The sequence below is a fragment of the Salmo trutta genome, unplaced genomic scaffold, assembly GCF_901001165.1.
Source record: "Salmo trutta unplaced genomic scaffold, fSalTru1.1, whole genome shotgun sequence".
NCBI lineage: Eukaryota > Metazoa > Chordata > Actinopteri > Salmoniformes > Salmonidae > Salmo > Salmo trutta.
In genome coordinates this window covers 3,961,404-3,986,403 of record NW_021822992.1, presented here as the reverse complement: position 1 = coordinate 3,986,403, position 25,000 = coordinate 3,961,404, and the positions used below count along the sequence as shown (strand labels likewise).

The following is a 25,000-nucleotide window of genomic DNA, read 5'->3' as shown; positions in this document are numbered from 1 at the left end:
CATGCCTTTCTCCCACAGTGTAGCGTAGTGTCTGACAGCTCTGATGCATAACCCCTACCCAGCATGCCTTTCTCCCACAGTGTAGTGTAGTGTCTGACAGCTCTGATGCATAACCCCTACCCAGCATGCCTTTCTCCCACAGTGTAGTGTAGTGTCTGACAGCTCTGACGCATAAACCCCTACCCAGCATGCCTTTCTCCCACAGTGTAGTGTAGTGTCTGACAGCTCTGATGCATAACCCCTACCCAGCATGCCTTTCACAATGAGAACATCCAGACCCAAATTTACTGCCCTACATCAGAGATTATCCTCCTAAAATCAACAGTTTATAGAGTAATGTCTGACTTCATGAGCTCAAATTGTGATTTTACTGCGTTTTGGCTGAATCCATTTTTTTTTGTAGCGCTGTGAATCACTGAGCGGTTAAAAAAAAAACACAACGTTTTATACCTTTTTAAGACCACTTTGTTGGTCCACTGAGGATACAAAATGGCTTTCCTAGAAGTAGTGGCCGTTTTTTTTATAAACGCTGAGCCACGATTGGGTTCTGCGGTATAAAACACTGAACCCTAATTGGTTGTCTCTGTGTTCAACAGGAATAGGAAGTCTCTAAGGCAGCTGTCAGCTTGGTGTCGCCCCACATCCTCTAAATGTCAGAGGGCACGTAACCTGGGATCAACGCCACAACTCAACCGTAACGTCGCAGCCTCTCTCCTCTCGGCACACGGCGGTGGCAGCAGCCTGGTGTGGACCCGTCTCTCCCTCGTCGCCAAGGGCCAACCGGAGCAGCACGCCCTGGTGTGTGTCCCCACCGCGGAGGACCTCCAGCTGGTACGTAAGGAGCCCGGCTGCGCCGGCCCCCAGGAGCCTCTCCACACTGACCACTTCAAGAGCCGCGTCAAACGGCCACGCAAGAAGGACCACATTAAACCTGAAAACAAGCAGTCTGACCCTGCTTCTACCTCAATCCCTAGTGTCAACCCTGGTCCTGATCCTAGTTCCTCATCCAGCCTCACCACCCTCTCTTCCTCCTGTACCTCAGCCTTGACTCTGGGTCTCTGGCCGGAGCCCCTGCCCAGCGTGACCTCCCACTGCTCCAGGGTGACTCTGGGCTGGGTGACCCAGGGGGACTTCTCCCTGTCGGCTGGCTGTGGGGAAGCTCTGGGGCTCCTCAGTCTTACTGGTCTCCTTCACACCCTGCTCAGACAGCCTGAAAGCCAGAGAGGACTGGTGCTGCTCCGGAACCCCGGGTCACTGCAGTACCGCTTCGCTAAGATCAACATAGAGGTCTGAGTGTTCAGTACCGCTTCGCTAAGATCAACATAGAGGTCTGAGGAGTACTGCGTGTTCAGTACCGCTTCGCTAAGATCAACATAGAGGTCTGAGGAGTACTGAGTGTTCAGTACCGCTTCGCACAGACTGTGTTCTGAGGAAAAGCCTTGTGCCTTGTGTGAGTCCCTTCACCTCACCTCTGTTAGGGGTACTAGATATGAAATGCCTGGCATGCACACACACAACATGACACATACTGAATGCCACATTGTTTGAGTGGAAGAACTTTTGCTTGATAATAATTCCCTATAAGGTTTTTCTGTGAGTTTTCATTTGAGTTGAAATGACAGTTAATTTTTGAGTTGAATAATTGTTTTCATCGAAGGGATTGTCTTCAGATTGTGACTGGGTGTGTACTGGCTCTGTAGAGAAGACATCAGTCATTCTTTGGTTTGCCTCGATTCCCATTTTTTTGTGTGAAAACAGATATTTGTTGGATTTGAGAGCTCTAGTTGAAATGGTTGACAATAAAAAAATAAAATCCCTCTACTCCAATCTGAGTTACCTAAAGCCTATTCCCTGTCAAACACTGTGTTAGTGTAGCCTAGCCTGCACAGCGATAGCTACTGTTTACTGCACATGGTAGCTAGCTAGCCAGCCAGCTAGGTCTCACTAGACAACTACCATGTGCAGTAAACGATAGCTATCGCTGTGCAGGCTAGCCAGCACACCTGTAGCCTAGCCTGCACAGCGATAGCTACCGTTTACTGCACATGGTTGTTGTCTAGTGAGAGCTAGCTAACGGTGCGTAGCCTAGCCTGCACAGCGATCGCTACTGTTTACTGCACATGGTAGTTGTCTAGCTAACGGTGTGTAGCCTAGCCTGCACAGCGATCGCTACCGTTTACTGCACATGGTAGTTGTCTAGCTAACGGTGCGTAGCCTAGCCTGCACAGCGATAGACATTTACATTTTAGTCATTTAGCAGACGCTCTTATCCAGAGCGACTTACAGTAGTGAATGCATACATTTTTTTTTTTTTTTTGTACTTGCCCCCTGTGGGAATCGAACCCACAACCCTGGCGTTGTAAACACCATGCTCTACCAACTGAGCCACAGGGAAGACAGCTACTGTTTACTGCACATGGTAGCAGGAAGTGACATGTGCCAGAACACACCCCTTATTATGAAATTGATAAGCTGATTGGCTGCAGTTTGTTTTATATTTTTTCCCCATTTAAATATTCAAGCATAATTTAAAATTCATTACATAGGCCTAAATGAAATATATTTTATGTACGATGTCCTTGAGTATCCTGAAAGGCATCTACCAAATAAAATGTATTATTGTCAATATAGTGTAAGGTACACATCTGATTCTCTGCACCTCAGCACATGCCCTCACTGAGCTCACAAGACATTAGGATTAGATTATTTCCATGACAGACTGACCAGGACTGGACAAAACATTAGGAACACCTGCTCTTTCCATGACAGACTGATCAGGTGAATCCAGGTGAAAGCTATGATCCCTTATTGATGTCACCTGTTAAATCCACTTCAAATCAGTGTAGATGAAAGTGAGGAGACAGGTTAATGAAGGACTTTCAAGCCTTGATTGTGTATGGGTAAATGGCCAATGACCCAAAACACACGGCCAAGGCAACAAAGGAGTGGCTCAAGAAGAAGCACATTAAGGTCCTGGAGTGGCCTAGCCAGTCTCCAGACCTTAATCCCATAGAAAATCTGTGGAGGGAGCTGAAGGTTCGAGTTGCCAAACGTCAGCCTCGAAACCTTAATGACTTGGAGAAGATCTGCAAAGAGGAGTGGGACAAAATCCCTCCTGAGATGTGTGCAAACCTGGTGGCCAACTACAAGAAACGTCTGACCTCTGTGATTGCCAACAAGTACTAAGCCATGTTTTGCAGAGGGGTCAAATACTTATTTCCCTCATTAAAATGCAAATCATTTTATAACATGTTTTTCAGGATTTTTTTGTTGTTATTCTGTCTCTCACTGTTGAAATAAACCTACCATTAAAATTATAGACTGATCATTTCTTTGTAAAGTGGGCAAATGTACAAAATCAGCAGGGGATCAAATACTTTTTCCCCCCTCACTGTAGGTGCCAGGCGCACCTGTTTGAATGTGTCAAGAACTGCAACGCTGCTGGGTTTTTCACGCTCAACCGTTTCCCAATGGTCCAACAGCCAACTTCGACAACTGTGGGAAGCATTGGAGTCACCTGAAGACGTAGGCTGAAGGAAGACGTAGGCTCAGCCCTAACTGGCAGTATGGCAGTTAAACTGTATTACACACCTCTCTGAAATGCAATTCAGAAAATTATGATTTTGAAAAAAGGGTGAAGCTGTAACATTTTAAAATGTCCGTGTAGTGTGTGATGCAACCCCCAGCCAGGTACTAAAAGGTAAATAAGTGGGTGATGTAGTCCTGAGGCCATCCTTCCAAATCTCGTCTTGTTGAGCGAAGCCTGGATATCCGAGGTTATTAGCTTGAACAAATATCCTACTTTCTGTTCTGTCTGATGATTTAAAAAGTTGTCTACTGGCCTTGAGATGTCGTTAAATAGTAATTCTCGTTACGACCAGCAGAGTGCGCTGTTATTCCTGCTTTGCCAGCCAGAGTTTCTAAAGACCTCGAGAAACAACTTTTTAAATATCCACATTCCAGTTTTATTAACAAATCAATGATAGAAATCATATTAAAAGTGTCTCATCAGAAATTCGTTCCAACAGTTGCTTTCGTATGAACAGAGAATAATCAGGTGGTTCGTCAGGACAGCCACCTCCCTTGAGAATGAAATAATGTTTTATTGGTGTCTGTAGTGCATTTTGGGTTGGATCCTGAGATATCTCCTCGGTATCTGTAGCACCAGAGTTCAATTCCCTGATAACTTTCCCCAAGATGTCCAGGTTTTTCCCCCAGAGTCCCCAAGACTCCTGGAATCAGGAGCGAGATAGAAGATACTAGGATTTCTGGGTAATTTTTGCTAAAGCAGTCATAATCCTGCTGTAAATACAGTATGGAGACAGTGCTCTCACTTTGTCCCTGTAGTCAGTCATTCAGTCTGGCAACCCAGGAGAGAGGTGTGTAGGTAGTGTGTGTGTGTCTGTAGTGTGTGTGTGTGGTGTGTGTAGGTGTGTGTAGGTAGTGTGTGTGTGTGTAGTGTGTGTGTGTGTGTATATAGTGTGTAGGGTGTGTATGTAGTGTGTGTGTAGTGTTGACACAGGTAGTCTCTGTACACAGACAGACAGGTGTGGCTCTGGGCTGGGTGACATTAGGAGTCGTCCTGTGGACCAGGTTTGTTACACATGAGTTTAGCTGCCAGAGATCCGTATGTGTTGCTTTTAGCCTCCGGCTGGACCTGATCTTTAGATCTTCTCCCTGTAGCGGAGACAAGAGACAACACATATAGATCGTTAGAGAGGTGGTCTGTTGCTTGGGGATAATGCATATTCACCATGTTATTCTGTTGCTTGGGGATAATGCACATTCACCATGTTATTCTGTTGCTGGGGATAATGCACATTCACCATGTTATTCTGTTGCTTGGGGTTAATGCACATTCACCATGTTATTCTGTTGCTGGGGATAATGCACAGTCACCATGTTATTCTGTTGCTGGGGATAATGCACATTCACCATGTTATTCTGTTGCTTGGGGATAATGCACATTCACCATGTTATTCTGTTGCTTGGGGATAATGCACATTCACCATGTTATTCTGTTGCTTGGGGATAATGCATATTCACCATGTTATTCTGTTGCTGGGGATAATGCACATTCACCATGTTATTCTGCTGCTGGGGATAATGCACATTTACCATGTTATTCTGCTGCTGGGGTTAATGCACATTCACCATGTTATTCTGTTGCTTGGGGGTAATGCATATTCACCATGTTATTCTGTTGCTGGGGCTAATGCACATTCACCATGTTATTCTGTTGCTTGGAGATAATGCATATTCACCATGTTATTCTGTTGCTGGGGCTAATGCACATTCACCATGTTATTCTGTTGCTTGGTGATAATGCACATTCACCATGTTATTCTGTTGCTGGGGTTAATGCACATTCACCATGTTATTCTGTTGCTGGGGATAATGCACATTCACCATGTTATTCTGCTGCTGGGGATAATGCACAGTCACCATGTTATTCTGTTGCTTGGGGATAATGCACATTCACCATGTTATTCTGTTGCTTGGTGATAATGCACATTCACCATGTTATTCTGTTGCTTGGGGATAATGCACATTCACCATGTTATTCTGTTGCTTGGAGATAATGCACATTCACCATGTTATTCTGTTGCTGGGGCTAATGCACATTCACCATGTTATTCTGTTGCTTGGTGATAATGCACATTCACCATGTTATTCTGTTGCTGGGGATAATGCACATTCACCATGTTATTCTGTTGCTTGGTGATAATGCACATTCACCATGTTATTCTGTTGCTGGGGTTAATGCACATTCACCATGTTATTCTGTTGCTGGGAATAATGCACATTCACCATGTTATTCTGCTGCTGGGGATAATGCACATTCACCATGTTATTCTGTTGCTTGGGGATAATGCACATTCACCATGTTATTCTGTTGCTTGGAGATAATGCACATTCACCATGTTATTCTGTTGCTGGGGTTAATGCACATTCACCATGTTATTCTGTTGCTGGGGATAATGCACATTCACCATGTTATTCTGCTGCTGGGGATAATGCACATTCACCATGTTATTCTGTTGCTTGGGGATAATGCACATTCACCATGTTATTCTGTTGCTTGGTGATAATGCACATTCACCATGTTATTCTGTTGCTTGCGGATAATGCACATTCACCATGTTATTCTGTTGCTGGGGATAATGCACAGTCACCATGTTATTCTGTTGCTGGGGATAATGCACAGTCACCATGTTATTCTGTTGCCGGGGATAATGCACATTCACCATGTTATTCTGTTGCTTGGGAATAATGCACATTCACCATGTTATTCTGTTGCTTGGGAATAATGCACATTCACCATGTTATTCTGTTGCTTGGGGATAATGCACATTCACCATGTTATTCTGTTGCTTGCGGATAATGCACATTCACCATGTTATTCTGTTGCTGGGGATAATGCACATTCACCATGTTATTCTGTTGCCGGGGATAATGCACATTCACCATGTTATTCTGTTGCCGGGGATAATGCACATTCACCATGTTATTCTGTTGCCGGGGATAATGCACATTCACCATGTTATTCTGTTGCTTGGGAATTATGCACATTCACCATGTTATTCTGTTGCTTGGGGATAATGCACATTCACCATGTTATTCTGTTGCTTGGGGATAATGCACATTCACCATGTTATTCTGTTGCTTGCGGATAATGCACATTCACCATGTTATTCTGTTGCTGGGGATAATGCACAGTCACCATGTTATTCTGTTGCTGGGGATAATGGACATTCACCATGTTATTCTGTTGCTTGGAGATAATGCACATTCACCATGTTATTCTGCTGCTGGGGATAATGCACATTTACCATGTTATTCTGCTGCTGGGGATAATGCACATTCACCATGTTATTCTGCTGCTGGGGATAATGCACATTCACCATGTTATTCTGTTGCTTGGGGATAATGCACATTCTCCATGTTATTCTGTTGCTTGCGGATAATGCACATTCACCATGTTATTCTGTTGCTTGCGGATAATGCACAGTCACCATGTTATTCTGTTGCTGGGGATAATGCACATTCACCATGTTATTATGTTGCTTGGGGATAATGCACATTCACCATGTTATTATGTTGCTTGGGGATAATGCACATTCACCATGTTATTCTGTTGCTTGGGGTTAATGCACATTCACCATGTTATTCTATTGCTTGGGGATAATTCACATTCACCATGTTATTCTGTTGCTGGGGATAATGCACATTCACCATGTTATTCTGTTGCTAGGGATAATGCACATTCACCATGTTATTCTGTTGCTGGGGATAATGCACATTCACAACGTTAAGAGTTAACCTCACATTAAGCACCTGGCTATTGAGGGATATCTGAACAGGTTTACAGCCCAACTCCGGTCCTCCAGTACCCCCCCCCCCCCCCCCCCAACAGCCCAACTCCGGTCCTCCAGTACCCCCCCAACAGCCCAACTCCGGTCCTCTAGTACCCCCCCAACTGCCCAACTCCGGTCCTCCAGTACCCCCCCAACAGCCCAACTCCGGTCCTCCAGTACCCCCCCAACAGCCCAACTCCGGTCCTCCAGTACCCCCCCCCCCCCCCAACTCCGGTCCTCCAGTACCCCCCCAACAGCCCAACTCCGGTCCTCCAGTACCCCCCCCCCAACAGTACACAGTTTTGTTGTAACCCTTGACACAAGGGTTACAATTAATAATGTGTACTGTTGGACCGGGGGATTTAGTTTCAGACGTTTTCTTTTACTTGTAGAAATATAGTCATAGATATTAAATCAAGATGTTTCACAATGCTCTCATCCAATTCTATTTGTTGTAAGAGAAGTATATAGTTACCTGGGATTTTCCCCATGGCTATAAAGGTTATGTTTTCAGGCTTGATCTTAGGTCTGTCTCTGGCTATCAGGAAAACTCCAATGAACGAGAGCAGACAGCTGGAAGAGTTCAGAGAGAGGGTTATGTTCAGATATCACTCTAAAAATCAAGGAGTTAGAATCACAGCGTTTACAATTTTGGGGTTCATTTTGGAGTTATCTGACCCCTCAGAGTGATACGGTCTCTGGAGATCATTGGGACGGTGTACTAAACTCCATTAAAAGTAACCAGATACAGGGACTGAAAAGTATCCACAGTCCCTGCTCTGGATGTCACATTGAGGAATGTCAAGGCCTGTATTTAGAGGAATGTCAAGGCCTGTATTTAGAGGGAATGTCAAGGCCTGTATTTAGAGGAATGTCAAGGCCTGTATTTAGGTGGAATGTCAAGGCCTGTATTTAGGTGGAATGTCAAGGCCTGTATTTAGGTGGAATGTCAAGGCCTGTATTTAGGTGGAATGTCAAGGCCTGTATTTAGAGGAATGTCAAGGCCTGTATTTAGAGGAATGTCAAGGCCTGTATTTAGAGGAATGCCAAGGCCTGCATTTAGGTGTAATGTCAAGGCCTGTATTCAGGTGGAATGTCAAGGCCTGTATTCAGGTAGAATGTCAAGGAAGGCCTGTATTCAGGTGGAATGTCAAGGCCTGTATTTAGAGGAATGTCAAGGCCTGTATTCAGGTGGAATGCCAAGGCTGTATTTAGAGGAATGCCAAGGCCTGTATTTAGAGGAATGCCAAGGCCTGTATTTAGGTGTAATGTCAAGGCCTGTATTTAGAGGGAATGTCAAGGCCTGTATTCAGGTGGAATGTCAAGGCCTGTATTTAGAGGAATGTCAAGGCCTGTATTCAGGTGGAATGTCAAGGCCTGTATTTAGAGGAATGTCAAGGCCTGTATTCAGGTGGAATGCCAAGGCTGTATTTAGAGGAATGCCAAGGCCTGTATTCAGGTGGAATGCCAAGGCCTGTATTTAGAGGAATGTCAAGGCCTGTATTCAGGTGGAATGTCAAGGCCTGTATTTAGAGGAATGTCAAGGCCTGTATTCAGGTGGAATGCCAAGGCTGTATTTAGAGGAATGCCAAGGCCTGTATTCAGGTGGAATGCCAAGGCCTGTATTTAGAGGAATGTCAAGGCCTGTATTCAGGTGGAATGCCAAGGCCTGTATTCAGGTGGAATGTCAAGGCCTGTATTTAGAGGAATGTCAAGGCCTGTATTCAGGTGGAATGTCAAGGCCTGTATTTAGAGGAATGTCAAGGCCTGTATTCAGGTGGAATGCCAAGGCTGTATTTAGAGGAATGCCAAGGCCTGTATTCAGGTGGAATGCCAAGGCCTGTATTTAGAGGAATGCCAAGGCTGTATTTAGAGGAACGCCAAGGCCTGTATTTAGAGGAATGCCAAGGCCTGTATTCAGGTGGAATGCCAAGGCTGTATTTAGAGGAATGCCAAGGCCTGTATTCAGAGGAAAGTCAAGGCCTGTATTGTTAAAAAGACAGTACTAATGGGGTTTTGCATACTACTTACCCAAAGAGAAACATTAATATATTAAGCAATGCCAACCCCTGGAATTCCTGGTAAAATACTATTCCTGCAAAAGAAAATAAGTAGTTTAACACCAAGCCAAAACAACATCAGAGAGAGAGAGAGGCAGAGAGAGAGAGGCAGAGAGAGAGAGAGGCAGAGAGAGGCAGAGAGAGAGAGGCAGAGAGAGAGAGGCAGAGAGAGGCAGCTGTCCATATCTGGAGGATAAACTCTTATTAGTATGGAGCACCAGATCATGAAACATTTTGTCTACGTCCCCAAATGCCATCCTTGTCTTTATTTAGTGCACTACTTTTGACCAGGGCCTATAGGAAGTAGTGCACTATCTAGGGAATAGGGTGCCATTTGGGATGCACTCTTTTAGGTTTTCAGTGGAGTTGCACGGAGTTAGCCTGGCAGAGTCACAGAACAACAAAAAGAAGTCCTCCAGAGATGGGGAAAACAGAGTGAGCCAGGCCGAGTGATTATCTTATCGCCAATTTCTTGTCTCATCGCTGCAACTCCCCAACGGGCTCGTGAGGCGAAGGTTGAGTCATGTGTCCTCTGAAACATGACCCGCCAAACCACACTTCTTAACACGCGCCCGCTTAGCCCTGAAGTCAGCTGCACCAATGTGTCGGAGGAAACCACCGTTCAACTGACGACCGAGGTCAGCCTGCAGGCGGCCGGCCCGCCACAAGGAGTCGCTAGAGCGCGATAAGCCAAGGAAAGCCCCCCCCTCCCCGCGGCCAAACCCTCCCCTAACCCGGACGACGCTGGGCCAATGGGACTCCTGGTCACGGCCAGTTGTATAAACAGCCTGGGATCGATCCCCAGGCTGTAGTGACACTGCGCCACTCGGGAGGCCGTGTAAAACTGAGTGATTCTGTTGGACCGTTTAAAAGAGACAGCAGTGATTCTAGAGTCCCCGGGGAGATGGAGAGAAACAGAAAGGAGGGACAGAGACAGGAGATGGAGAAAGGAGAGGCAGAGACAGGGAGATGGAGAGGAGAGGCAGAGACAGGGAGATGGAGAGAGACAGAAAGGAGAGGCAGAGACAGGGAGATGGAGAGAAACAGAAAGGAGGGACAGGAGATGGTGAAAGGAGAGAGACAGGGAGAGGAGATGGAGAGAGACAGGGAGATGGAGAGAGACAGAAAGGAGAGGCAGAGACAGGGAGATGGAGAGGAGAGGCAGGGAGATGGAGAGAGACAGAAAGGAGAGACAGGGAGATGGAGAGAGACAGAAAGGAGAGGCAGAGACAGGGAGAGGGAGGCAGAGACAGGGAGATGGAGAGAGACAGAAAGGGGAGGCAGAGACGAGGAGATGGAGAGAGACAGAAAGGAGAGACAGAAAGGAGAGGCAGAGACAGGGAGAAAGGGAGAGGGAGAGGAGAGTGAGAAAGGAAAAAGCAGACAAAGAAATGGTTCCCTAGTTCACATCAGTGAGTCACCATCACTGAGGGCGTTACCCATAGACTTCTGATGTTATCCCAGGGAGTTATCACAGATGTTATCACAGATGTTATCCCAGGGAGTTATCACAGCAGAGCTATAGGAAACAAAACGTTTTCCTTTTCTCCCAACAGAGCTCATCTCAACTGGAATAGTCTCAGAGGGGAATCTGTACTGGAATAGTCTCAGAGGGAAATCTGTACTGGAATAGTCTCAGAGGGAAATCTCAACTGGAATAGTCTCAGAGGGAAATCTGAACTGGAATAGTCACAGAGGGAAATCTCAACTGGAATAGTCTCAGAGGGGAATCTGTACTGGAATAGTCACAGAGGGAAATCTGTACTGGAATAGTCACAGAGGGAAATCTGTACTGGAATAGTCTCCGAGGGAAATCTCAACTGGAATAGTCTCAGAGGGAAATCTCAACTGGAATAGTCTCAGAGGGAAATCTCAACTGGAATAGTCTCAGAGGGAAATCTGTACTGGAATAGTCTCAGAGGGAAATCTCAACTGGAATAGTCTCAGAGGGGAATCTGTACTGGAATAGTCTCAGAGGGAAATCTGTACTGGAATAGTCTGAGGGAAATCCGTGGACTTAACTCCTGTTTTAATAGGCATTATTATACATCTTGCTGAGAGATGGATTGGTGATGACAACAGTCAATGCTGATGTCTGTTGGGAATAATGTCAAGCTCAGGGATCCCCCTAGAACTCCTGGGGTGTCCCAAATGGCACCCTATATAGTGCACAACTTTAGACCAGGACCCAAAGGCACCTTATTCCCTATATAGTGCACCACTTTATAACAGGACCCAATGGCACCCTATTCCCTATATAGTGCACCACTTTATAACAGGACCCAATGGCACCCTATTCCCTATATAGTGCACTACTTTAGACCAGGACCCAATGGCACCCTATATAGTGCACTACTATATACCAGGACCCAATGACACCCTATATAGTGCACCACTTTATACCAGGACCCAATGGCACCCTACATAGTGCACTACTTTTAACAAGGGCCCCATAGGGCTCTGGTCAAAAGTAGTGCACTTAAAAGGGAGTAGTTGGCCATTTTAGATGTGGCCATTTCCATCCAACGCCCCCCCCTCACATTATTGATAACTGTATTGGTCGTTGATTCATCCCCTCCCTATTGCAGTCTAAACAGAGTCAATCTATCCTATTGCAGTCTAAACAGAGTCAATCTATCCTATTGCAGTCTAAACAGAGTCAATCTATCCTATTGCAGTCTAAACAGAGTCAATCTATCCTATTGCAGTCTAAACAGAGTCAATCTATCCTATTGCAGTCTAAACAGAGTCAATCTATCCTATTGCAGTCTAAACAGAGTCAATCTATCCTATTGCAGTCTAAACAGAGTCAATCTATCCTATTGCAGTTTAAACAGAGTCAATCTATCCTATTGCAGTCTAAACAGAGTCAATCTATCCTATTGCAGTCTAAACAGAGTCAATCTATCCTATTGCAGTCTTACCAGATCTAATCATAGTGCTATTGATGAGGCTGACAACACAACGGTCTGGCTGGCTGAGAGCTCAGGGGATACAAATAGACAGGTGATGTAGCCTAGTGGTTAGAGGGGGGAGGCAGGTAGCCTAGCGGTTAGAGGGGGGAGGCAGGTAGCCTAGCGGTTAGAGGGGAGAGGCAGGTAGCCTAGCGGTTAGAGGGGGGAGGCAGGTAGCCTAGCGGTTAGAGGGGGGAGGCAGGTAGCCTAGCGGTTAGAGGGGGGAGGCAGGTAGCCTAGTGGTTAGAGGGGGGAGGCAGGTAGCCTAGTGGTTAGAGCGTTGGACTAGTAACTGAAAGGTTGCAAGTTCGAATCCCCGAGCTGACAAGGTAAAAATCTGTCGTTCTGCCCCCTGAACAAGGCAGTTAAACCACTGTTCCCTGGTAGGTCGTCATTGTAAATACAAATTTGTTCTTTACTGACTTGCCTAGTGAGAAAAAAAGAAAAAAGAAAAATGTGAAGAACATAACGCTGTTTACAGGTTCATAGAGGTGGCTAGAGGAACATAATGCTGTCTACAGGTTCATAGAGGTGGCTAGAGGAACATAATGCTGTCTACAGGTTCATAGAGGTGGCTAGAGGAACATAACGCTGTCTACAGGTTCATAGAGGTGGCTAGAGGAACATAATGCTGTCTACAGGTTCATAGAGGTGGCTAGAGGAACATAACGCTGTCTACAGGTTCATAGAGGTGGCTAGAGGAACATAATGCTGTCTACAGGTTCATAGAGGTGGCTAGAGGAACATAACGCTGTCTACAGGTTCATAGAGGTGGCTAGAGGAACATAATGCTGTCTACAGGTTCATAGAGGTGGCTAGAGGAACATAACGCTGTCTACAGGTTCATAGAGGTGGCTAGAGGAACATAACGCTGTCTACAGGTTCATAGAGGTGGCTAGAGGAACATAACGCTGTCTACAGGTTCATAGAGGTGGCTAGAGGAACATAATGCTGTCTACAGGTTCATAGAGGTGGCTAGAGGAACATAATGCTGTCTACAGGTTCATAGAGGTGGCTAGAGGAACATAATGCTGTCTACAGGTTCATAGAGGTGGCTAGAGGAACATAATGCTGTCTACAGGTTCATAGAGGTGGCTAGAGGAACATAATGCTGTCTACAGGTTCATAGAGGTGGCTAGAGGAACATAATGCTGTCTACAGGTTCATAGAGGTGGCTAGAGGAACATAATGCTGTCTACAGGTTCATAGAGGTGGCTAGAGGAACATAATCGTGCTGTCTACAGGTTCATAGAGGTGGCTAGAGGAACATAATGCTGTCTACAGGTTCATAGAGGTGGCTAGAGGAACATAACGCTGTCTACAGGTTCATAGAGGTGGCTAGAGGAACATAATGCTGTCTACAGGTTCATAGAGGTGGCTAGAGGAACATAATGCTGTCTACAGGTTCATAGAGGTGGCTAGAGGAACATAATGCTGTCTACAGGTTCATAGAGGTGGCTAGAGGAACATAATGCTGTCTACAGGTTCATAGAGGTGGCTAGAGGAACATAATGCTGTCTACTGGTTCATAGAGGTGGCTAGAGGAACATAATGCTGTCTACAGGTTCATAGAGGTGGCTAGAGGAACATAATGCTGTCTACAGGTTCATAGAGGTGGCTAGAGGAACATAATGCTGTCTACAGGTTCATAGAGGTGGCTAGAGGAACATAACGCTGTCTACAGGTTCATAGAGGTGGCTAGAGGAACATAATGCTGTCTACAGGTTCATAGAGGTGGCTAGAGGAACATAATGCTGTCTACAGGTTCATAGAGGTGGCTAGAGGAACATAATGCTGTCTACTGGTTCATAGAGGTGGCTAGAGGAACATAATGCTGTCTACAGGTTCATAGAGGTGGCTAGAGGAACATAATGCTGTCTACAGGTTCATAGAGGTGGCTAGAGGAACATAATGCTGTCTACAGGTTCATAGAGGTGGCTAGAGGAACATAATGCTGTCTACAGGTTCATAGAGGTGGCTAGAGGAACATAATGCTGTCTACAGGTTCATAGAGGTGGCTAGAGGAACATAATGCTGTCTACAGGTTCATAGAGGTGGCTAGAGGAACATAATGCTGTCTACAGGTTCATAGAGGTGGCTAGAGGAACATAACGCTGTCTACAGGTTCATAGAGGTGGCTAGAGGAACATAATGCTGTCTACAGGTTCATAGAGGTGGCTAGAGGAACATAATGCTGTCTACAGGTTCATAGAGGTGGCTAGAGGAACATAATGCTGTCTACTGGTTCATAGAGGTGGCTAGAGGAACGTAATGCTGTCTACTGGTTCATAGAGGTGGCTAGAGGAACATAATGCTGTCTACAGGTTCATAGAGGTGGCTAGAGGAACATAACGCTGTCTACAGGTTCATAGAGGTGGCTAGAGGAACATAATGCTGTCTACAGGTTCATAGAGGAACATAATTCTCCAGTGTTACATCAACACTGAAAGTGTTACATTTACCATTAGGGCAGTGTCTACAGGTCCACACTTTTTAGTGTTAAATTAAGACTGTGTTTAGTGCTGATGCTGTTACACTTGGTCAGTGTTAGGGAATTAACACTTTTAGTGTTATGAAATTAAATATATCATATGGCCAAGTTATCATAACACAGTGGTGTAATAGATTAACACTAGGTAACACTGGCCAATTAGCTGTGAATAATAGATTAACACTAGGTAACACCAGCCAATTAGCTGTGAATAATAGATTAACACTAGGTAACACCAGCCAATTAGCTGTGAATAATAGATTAACACCGGCCAATTAGCTGTGAATAATAGATTAACACTAGGTAACACCGGCCAATTAGCTGTGAATAATAGATTAACACCGGCCAATTAGCTGTGAATAATAGATTAACACTAGGTAACACCGGCCAATTAGCTGTGAATAATAGATTAACACCGGCCAATTAGCTGTGAATAATAGATTAACACCGGCCAATTAGCTGTGAATAATAGATTAACACTGGCCAATTAGCTGTGAATAATAGATTAACACCGGCCAATTAGCTGTGAATAATAGATTAACACTAGGTAACACCAGCCAATTAGCTGTGAATAATAGATTAACACTAGGTAACACTGACCAATTAGCTGTGAATAATAGATTAACACTAGGTAACACCAGCCAATTAGCTGTGAATAATAGATTAACACTGGCCAATTAGCTGTAAATGGACGATGAAAACGATGAGATATATAATCTATATAGAATATTTAACACCTGGTGACAGTGCTGCTCAGAGTTGTGGTTAACTAGCGTACCTGCGGTGATGGCACTGGCAGTGAAGAACACAAAGTTAATGGGGACGACCTCCGTGGCATCAAACAGCTTCATGGCTTGATTAAGGAACCTGAGAACAGTGAAGGACAGATTAAAGAGAGAGGCCTCTGAGGGCCATGATATTACCACCCACACGGTGGATTCATCCATCGCACGGTGGCTTCTTCCATCGCACGGTGGATTCATCCATCGCACGGTGGATTCATCCATCGCACGGTGGATTCATCCATCATAATACCGGAGCTTCATCCATCACACGGTGGATTCATCCATCGCACGGTGGATTCATCCATCGCACGGTAGATTCATCCATCGCACGGTGGCTTCTTCCATCGCACGGTGGATTCATCCATCGCACGGTGGATTCATCCATCATTATACCGGAGCTTCATCCATCCCACGGTGGATTCATCCATCACACGGTGGATTCATCCATCATAATACCGGAGCTTCATCCATCACACGGTGGATTCATCCATCACAATACCGGAGCTTCATCCATCACACGGTGGATTCATCCATCACACGGTGGATTCATCCATCATAATACCGGAGCTTCATCCATCACACGGTGGATTCATCCATCACACGGTGGATTCATCCATCATAATACCGGAGCTTCATCCATCACACGGTGGATTCATCCATCATAATACCGGAGCTTCATCCATCATAATACCGGAGCTTCGTCCATCACAATACCGGAGATTCATCCATCATAATACCGGAGCTTCATCCATCATAATACCGGAGCTTCATCCCATCACACGGTGGATTCATCCATCATAATACCGGAGATTCATCCATCATAATACCGGAGCTTCGTCCATCATAATACCGGAGATTCATCCATCACAATACCGGAGCTTCGTCCATCATAATACCGGAGATTCATCCATCCCAGTTCTGCTGTGACCAGATCACAATGTCCAATACACTTTCACTCTTCACCTTTTCTTCAATACTCTGTAGAAATGAGATTAAAATCAGGGGAAGTAGAGAAACGTTGGACGTACTTTATCTGGAAGGCACAGGAGGCCACCATAACCACCAGCATGACGTAGAAGATGGGGTAGGTGAGCTGGAGATGTCCTTTTATGGACTCAGTGATCATCCCAGAGACCGCTTTCACTGAGATCACCGTCAGGGAGGCTAAAACAACAACAAACAGGGATAACTTTACTAAGTACTTCCTGGAGTAATGCATCCCATTCTGAACACGATAACCCAAAAAAAACGTTCAAAGCAAACCCACCCCATAGAGTCTGTCGGAGTTCTTACCCAGCAGCATCACTATGGTTACATGCTTGATATCCACCATAGAGTCTGTCAGAGTTCTTACCCAGCAGAGCCACCAGCAGCATCACTATGGTTACATGCTTGATTCCCCCATAGAGTCTGTCAGAGTTCTTACCCAGCAGAGCCACCAGCAGCATCACTATGGTTACATGCTTGATTCCACCATAGAGTCTGTCAGAGTTCTTACCCAGCAGAGCCACCAGCAGCATCACTATGGTTATATGCTTCATATTCCTCCTCTTGTACAAATAGAGCAGGATGGAAAACACTATGACCTCTAGAAACTGGAGGGAGGGAAGAGAGAGAGGGAGGGAGGGAGGGTAGAGCGGGAGGGAGGGAGGGTTGAGCGGGAGGGAGGGAGGGTAGAGAGAGAGGTAGGGGAGGGGGAGGGGGAGAGAGGTAGGGGAGGGGGAGGGGAGAGAGGTAGGGGAGGGGGAGGGGGAGAGAGGTAGGGGAGGGGGAGGGGGAGAGAGGTAGGAGAGGGGGAGGGAGAGAGAGGGAGAGAGGTAGGAGAGGGGGAGGGAGGGAGGGAATAGAGAGAGGGAGGGAGGGAAGAGAGAGAGGGAGGGAGGGAAGAGAGAGGGAGGGAGGGAAGGGAGGGGAGGGAGAGAGGGGAGAGGAAGGAAAGAGATGAGGGAGGGAAGAGAGGGAGGGGAGGGAGGGAAGAGAGAGGGAGGGGAGGGAGAGAGAGAGGGAAGAGATGGGAAGAGAGGGAGGGAAGAGAGGGAGGGAGAGGGAGAGAGGGAAGAGAGGGAGGGGAGGGAGAGAGGGAGGGGAGGGGGGAGAGGGGAGGGAGAGAGGGAGGGGAGGGGGAGAGAAGAGAGGGGAGGGAGAGAGAGAGGGAAGAGAGGGGATGGGGAGGGGAGAGAGAGATGATAAAAACCGTCAACATCAATAATACTGAACGGGTTTCCATAAACAGTCCATCTCAAAGCTTCACAGTGATAACCTCTCTCTCTCCAGACCTGAGCCATTCATTTACAACACTGATGTCTACCCCATCTGTTCCAGTAGAGAGCTCAGCCAAACACACATGTTCTCTTGGACAGATATCTGATCCCAGTAACAGAGTCCTCAGCCAGCAGCACAGTCCTCAGCCAGCAGCACAGATATCTGATCATAGTAACAGAGTCCTCAGCCAGCAGCACAGATATCTGATCCCAGTAACAGAGTCCTCAGCCAGCAGCACGGATATCTGATCCCAGTAACAGAGTCCTCAGCCAGCAGCACAGATATCTGATCCCAGTAACAGAGTCCTCAGCCAGCAGCACGGATATCTGATCCCAGTAACAGAGTCCTCAGCCAGCAGCACGGATATCTGATCCCAGTAACACAGTCCTCATCCAGCAGCACAGATATCTGATCCCAGTAACACAGTCCTCAGCCAGCAGCACAGATATCTGATCCCAGTAACACAGTCCTCAGCCAGCAGCACAATCCTCAGCCAGCAGCACGGATATCTGATCCCAGTAACAGAGTCCTCAGCCAGCAGCACAGATATCTGATCCCAGTAACAGAGTCCTCAGCCAGCAGCACGGATATCTGATCCCAGTAACAGAGTCCTCAGCCAGCAGCACGGATATCTGATCCCAGTAACAGAGTCCTCAGCCAGCAGCACGGATATCTGATCCCAGTAACAGAGTCCTCAGCCAGCAGCACGGATATCTGATCCCAGTAACAGAGTCCTCAGCCAGCAGCACAGTCCTCAGCCAGCAGCACAGATATCTGATCCCACTAACAGAGTCCTCAGCCAGCAGCACAGATATCTGATCCCAGTAACAGAGTCCTCAGCCAGCAGCACAGATATCTGATCCCAGTAACAGAGTCCTCAGCCAGCAGCACAGATATCTGATCATAGTAACAGAGTCCTCAGCCAGCAGCACGGATATCTGATCCCAGTAACAGAGTCCTCAGCCAGCAGCACAGATATCTGATCCCAGTAACAGAGTCCTCAGCCAGCAGCACGGATATCTGATCCCAGTAACAGAGTCCTCAGCCAGCAGCACGGATATCTGATCCCACCAACAGAGTCCTCAGCCAGCAGCACGGATATCTGATCCCAGTAACAGAGTCCTCAGCCAGCAGCACCGATATCTGATCCCAGTAACAGAGTCCTCAGCCAGCAGCACGGATATCTGATCCCAGTAACAGAGTCCTCAGCCAGCAGCACGGATATCTGATCATAGTAACAGAGTCCTCAGCCAGCAGCACAGTCCTCAGCCAGCAGCACAGATATCTGATCCCACTAACAGAGTCCTCAGCCAGCAGCACAGATATCTGATCCCAGTAACAGAGTCCTCAGCCAGCAGCACAGATATCTGATCCCAGTAACAGAGTCCTCAGCCAGCAGCACAGATATCTGATCATAGTAACAGAGTCCTCAGCCAGCAGCACGGATATCTGATCCCAGTAACAGAGTCCTCAGCCAGCAGCACAGATATCTGATCCCAGTAACAGAGTCCTCAGCCAGCAGCACGGATATCTGATCCCAGTAACAGAGTCCTCAGCCAGCAGCACGGATATCTGATCCCACCAACAGAGTCCTCAGCCAGCAGCACGGATATCTGATCCCAGTAACAGAGTCCTCAGCCAGCAGCACGGATATCTGATCCCAGTAACAGAGTCCTCAGCCAGCAGCACGGATATCTGATCCCAGTAACAGAGTCCTCAGCCAGCAGCACGGATATCTGATCATAGTAACAGAGTCCTCAGCCAGCAGCACAGATATCTGATCATAGTAACAGAGTCCTCAGCCAGCAGCACAGATATCTGATCATAGTAACAGAGTCCTCAGCCAGCAGCACAGATATCTGATCCCACTAACAGAGTCCTCAGCCAGCAGCACGGATATCTGATCATAGTAACAGAGTCCTCAGCCAGCAGCACGGATATCTGATCCCAGTAACAGAGTCCTCAGCCAGCAGCACAGATATCTGATCATAGTAACAGAGTCCTCAGCCAGCAGCACAGATATCTGATCCCAGCAGCACAGTCCTCAGCCAGCACCATGGATATCTGACCATAGTAACAGAGTCCTCAGCCAGCAGCACGGATATCTGATCATAGTAACAGAGTCCTCAGCCAGCAGCACGGATATCTGATCCCAGTAACAGAGTCCTCAGCCAGCAGCACGGATATCTGATCCCACTAACAGAGTCCTCAGCCAGCAGCACAGATATCTGATCCCAGTAACAGAGTCCTCAGCCAGCAGCACAGATATCTGATCCCAGTAACAGAGTCCTCAGCCAGCAGCACAGATATCTGATCCCAGTAACAGAGTCCTCAGCCAGCAGCACAGATATCTGACCATAGTAACAGCAGGGAGCACATGGCTTTAATTGATACAAATTACTCTTGTAGAGAAAAGTGCAATTAAATAATTTGTTACCCCTCTTTTAATGAGAATGAACCAAAACAGAGTCATCCTTGAGAGTTCAATAGTAGTCCAGCCTCCTGTGTGTGTTTTCAATAGTACTCTATATATAAGAGTGGAGACTCGGCTATAAACATCATCCGTCAGGACTGTCAGCAACAGAACAACTCTAGCATGTTAAAATGTCTCCCATTCCATGGCTGTAGTCTGTTGACACAACACATTTGTCACCCTCTCACCTTCCCTCCCTCATTCCCCCTCTCACCTTCCCTCCCTTCTCCTCCCTCCCCCTCATTCCCCTTCTTCTCCCTCCTCTCTCTCTCATTCCCCCTCCCTCCCTCATTCCCCCTCTCCCTCATTCCCCCTCTCCCTCCCTCCCTCATTCATTCCCCCTCTCCCTCCCTCCCTCCCTCATTCCCCCTCTCCCTCCCTCCCTCATTCCCCCTCTCCCTCCCTCCCTCATTCATTCCCCCTCTCCCTCCCTCCCTCCCTCATTCCCCTTCTTCTCCCTCCCTCATTCCCCCTCTCCCTCCCTCCCTCATTCCCCCTCTCCCTCCCTCCTGTTCCAGTCTAAGTACATTCAGAGGCCTCGCTCAGTAAATAAGAGATTCTGGAGCAGGATGTGATGACTGACAGAGGAGAATGGGTGTGACCTGATATAGCAGGCAGGCAGGCAGACAGACAGACAGACAGACAGACAGGCAGACAGACAGGCAGGCAGGCAGGCAGGCAGGCAGGCAGGCAGACAGACAGACAGGCAGGCAGGCAGACAGACAGACAGGCAGGCAGACAGACAGGCAGACAGACAGACAGACAGGCAGCATTAACTCTGCTGGGCTACCAGCTGATCGGTATAGGTGGTGGTGGTTTTAGTAGGGGGGGAGAGAAGAGTCCATTTATAATATGTGTTTTTAGTAGGGGGGAGAGAAGAGTCCATTTATAATATGTGGTTTTAGTAGGGGGGAGAGAAGAGTCCATTTATAATATGTGGTTTTAGTTGGGGGGAGAGAAGAGTCCATGTATAATATGTGGTTTTAGTTGGGGGGAGAGAAGAGTCCATTTATAATATGTGGTTTTAGTAGGGGGGAGAGAAGAGTCCATTTATAATATGTGGTTTTAGTAGGGGGGAGAGAAGAGTCCATTTATAATATGTGGTTTTAGTAGGGGGGGAGAGAAGAGTCCATTTATAATATGTGGTTTTAGTAGGGGGGAGAGAAGAGTCCATTTATAATATGTGGTTTTAGTAGGGGGGAGAGAAGAGTCCATTTATAATATGTGGTTTTAGTAGGGGGGAGAGAAGAGGACATATACAGTACCAGTCAAATTTGGACACACCTACTGTACTCATTCAAGGGTTTTTCTTTATTTGTACTGTTTTCTACATTGTTAATTTGTGGGATTTCTTTCCTTCTTAATGCGTTTGAGCCAATCAGTTGTGTTGTGACAAGGTAGGGTTGGTATACAGAAGATAGCCCTATTTGGTAAAAGACCAAGTCCATATTATGGCAAGAACAGCTCAAATAAGCAAAGAGAAATGACAGTCCATCATTACTTTAAGACATGAAGGTCAGTCAATACGGAGAACTTTGAAAGTTTCTTCAAGTGCAGTCGCAAAAACCATCAAGCGCTATGATGAAACTGTCTCTCATGAGGACCGCCACAGGAAAGACCCAGAGTTACCTCTGCTGCAGAGGATAAGTTCATTAGAGTTACCAGCCTCATGAGGACCGCCACAGGAAAGGAAGACCCAGAGTTCCCTCTGCTGCAGAGGATAAGTTCATTAGAGTTACCAGCCTCATGAGGACCGCCACAGGAAAGGAAGACCCAGAGTTCCCTCTGCTGCAGAGAATAAGTTCATTAGAGTTAACTGCACATCAAATCGCAGCCCAAATAAATGCTTCACAGAGTTCAAGTAACAGACATCTCAACATCAACTGTTCAGAGGAGACTGCGTGAATCAGGCCTTCATGGTCGAATTGCTGCAAAGAAACCACTACTAAAGGACACCAATAATTGCTGGTCATTAGAATGGACATTAGAATGGTGGACATCTGTCCTTTGGTCTGATGAGTCCAAATTTGATATTTTTGGTTCTAACTGCTGTGTCTTTGTGAGACGCAGAGTAGTTGAAAGTATGATCTCTGCATGTGTGGTTCCCACCGTGAAGCATGGAGGAGGAGGAGGTGGTGTGGTGGTGCTTTGCTGGTGACACTGTCATTGATTTACTTAGAATTCAAGGCGCGCTTAACCAGCATGGCTACCACAGCATTCTGCAGCGATACGCCGTCCCATCTGGTTTGGGCTTATCATTTGTTTTTCAACAGGACAATGACCCAACACACCTCCAGGCTGTGTAAGGGCTATTTGACCAAGAAGGAGAGTGATGCAGTGCTGCATCAGATGACTTGGCCTCCACAATCACCAGACCTCAACCCAATTGGGATGAGTTGCACCGCAGAGTGAAGGAAAATCAGCCAACAAGTGCTCAGCATATGTGTGAACTCCTTCAAGACTGTTGGAAAAGCATTTCTCATGAAGCTGGTTGAGAGAATGCCAAGAGTGTGCAAAGCTGTCATCAAGGCAAAGGGTGGCTACTTTGAAGAATATAAAATATCAAATCTATTTTGATTTGTGTAACACTTTTTTGGTTACTATATGATTCCATTTGTGTCATTTCATAGTTTTGATGTCTTCACTATTATTCTACAATGTAGAAAATAGTCAAATAAACAAAAACCCTGGAATGAGCAGGTGTGTCCACTTTTGACTGGTACTGTATGTACATATATATTGTAGTTGTAGCAGCCGTTCGAAGAGTACATATACAGTATATTGTGGCCGTGGTTTGAAGGGTACATACCAGGTGTGGGTTAGAGTACATACCAGGTGTGGGTTAGAGTACATACCAGGTGTGGGTTAGAGTACATACCAGGTGTGGGTTAGAGTACATACCAGGTGTACATACCAGGTGTGGGTTAGAGTACATACCAGGTGTGGGCTAGAGTGCATACCAGGTGTGGGTTAGAGTACATACCAGGTGTGGGTTAGAGTACATACCAGGTGGGGTTTAGAGTACATGCTAGAGTACATACCAGGTGTGGGCTGGTGTACATACCAGGTGTGGGTTAGAGTACATACCAGGTGTAGAGTACATACCAGGTGTGGGTTAGAGTGCATACCAGGTGTACATACCAGGTGTGGGTTAGAGTGCATACCAGGTGTACATACCAGGTGTGGGTTAGAGTACATACCAGGTGTACATACCAGGTGTGGGCTAGAGTACATACCAGGTGTGAGTTAGAGTACATACCAGGTGTGGGCTAGAGTACATACCAGGTGTACATAACAGGTGTGGGTTAGAGTACATACCAGGTGTACATACCAGGTGTGGGCTGGTGTACATACCAGGTGTGGGCTAGAGTACATACCAGGTGTACATACCAGGTGTGGGCTAGAGTACATACCAGGTATGGGCTAGAGTACATACCAGGTGTGAGCTAGAGTACATACCAGGTGTACATACCAGGTGTGGGCTAGAGTCCATACCAGGTGTGGGTTAAAGTACATACCAGGTGTACATACCAGGTGTGGGCTAGAGTACATACCAGGTGTACATACCAGGTGTGGGTTAGAGTACATACCAGGTGTGGGTTAGAGTACATACCAGGTGTGCATACCAGGTATGGGCTAGAGTACATACCAGGTGTGGGTTAGAGTCCATACCAGGTGTACATACCAGGTAAATCAGGAACTGCCAGCTGACGGCGTATCTTTGGACCAGGTGGGCGGTGATGTGAGTGGAGGTGTGGGGGGCGAAGGTCACCAGGAGATAGGTCCCCACCACTGCTAGTGCCCCACCTGTAGGACAGGAAGAGATTCACAGGAGTATTGAACGATCCCATTCACCCGAGGATCATATGACAACAGAGTAACTGATCTGTTTAATCAGTACTGAGCTTCAGAGTTCATGTTTCATTTCCATCTCTGACTAACTACACTAATAATATTTACACAAGTCACAAGCCAGCTCCTCTCTCTTCCTAGACATAATGTTTTGTAACGTGGGAACTCGTACCTAGCCAGCTCCTCTCTCTCCTCCTAGACGTCAACCAGACATAATTTATCAACATCCCAATGATTATGTCCTGAGGGGTTTGATTAGGGCTATGTGTGTGTGTGTGTGTGTGTGTGTGTGTGTGTGTGTGTGTGTGTGTGTGTGTGTACAAACTTACCAACAATATCAGAAGCTCGTAGCGTCTCTTTAAGGAACGCCACAGAGATGGCTGCACTGGCTGAAAGAGAGAAAGGCAGCCATTTTACTTCTCACACACCTACAGTCTCACATGTACAGGAGTCTTGTCCCTGATAATCAGAGGCTGAGAGAATCTCTCGTGTCGCAGATTCCTACAGAGTCCCTTTCTCTGTCTGTCCTTTGTTAGATATTAGTAGTAGTAGTAGTAGTAATAATAATCACAGTAATACTGTCACTCTGTCATTCTAACTCCCAGGAACACAAAGCAAGGTGAACCCAATGGTCTCAAAGCAAGGTGAAAGCAAGGTGAAAGCAAGGTGAACCCAATGGTCTCAAAGCAAGGTGAAAGCAAGGTGAACCCAATGGTCTCAAAGCAAGGTGAAAGAAGGTGAACCCAATGGTCTCAAAGCAAGGTG

The 25,000-nt window shown here is 46.6% G+C and overlaps 2 protein-coding genes across 7 annotated transcripts in view; one reads left to right on the top strand and one right to left on the bottom strand.

Annotated features, from left to right (window-relative positions):
* LOC115187944 (ribonucleases P/MRP protein subunit POP1-like) overlaps nt 1-1,827 on the top strand; it is a 34,146-nt gene extending 32,319 nt beyond the window's left edge. For 4 of the 6 annotated variants that reach the window (XM_029747026.1, XM_029747023.1, XM_029747027.1 and 1 more), the window contains one exon: nt 597-1,827. In XM_029747026.1, coding sequence (XP_029602886.1) covers nt 597-1,293 — 697 coding nt within the window. In that variant the 3' untranslated portion in view covers nt 1,294-1,827. The remainder of the gene's footprint in view (nt 1-596) is intronic. The other 2 variants (XM_029747024.1, XM_029747025.1) reach the window with 2 other exon arrangements.
* Nucleotides 1,828-3,941: 2,114 nt separating this feature from the next.
* Nucleotides 3,942-24,624, bottom strand: nipal2 (NIPA like domain containing 2; the record flags this gene model as incomplete). Its single annotated transcript, XM_029746977.1, is given in 8 exon segments — nt 3,942-4,677; nt 7,834-7,931; nt 9,390-9,453; nt 15,642-15,730; nt 16,677-16,812; nt 17,147-17,243; nt 24,069-24,190; nt 24,565-24,624. Coding segments are annotated over 8 exon segments (773 nt in total), but the record flags the coding sequence as incomplete, so codon positions are not given.
* Nucleotides 24,625-25,000: the final 376 nt, after the last annotated feature.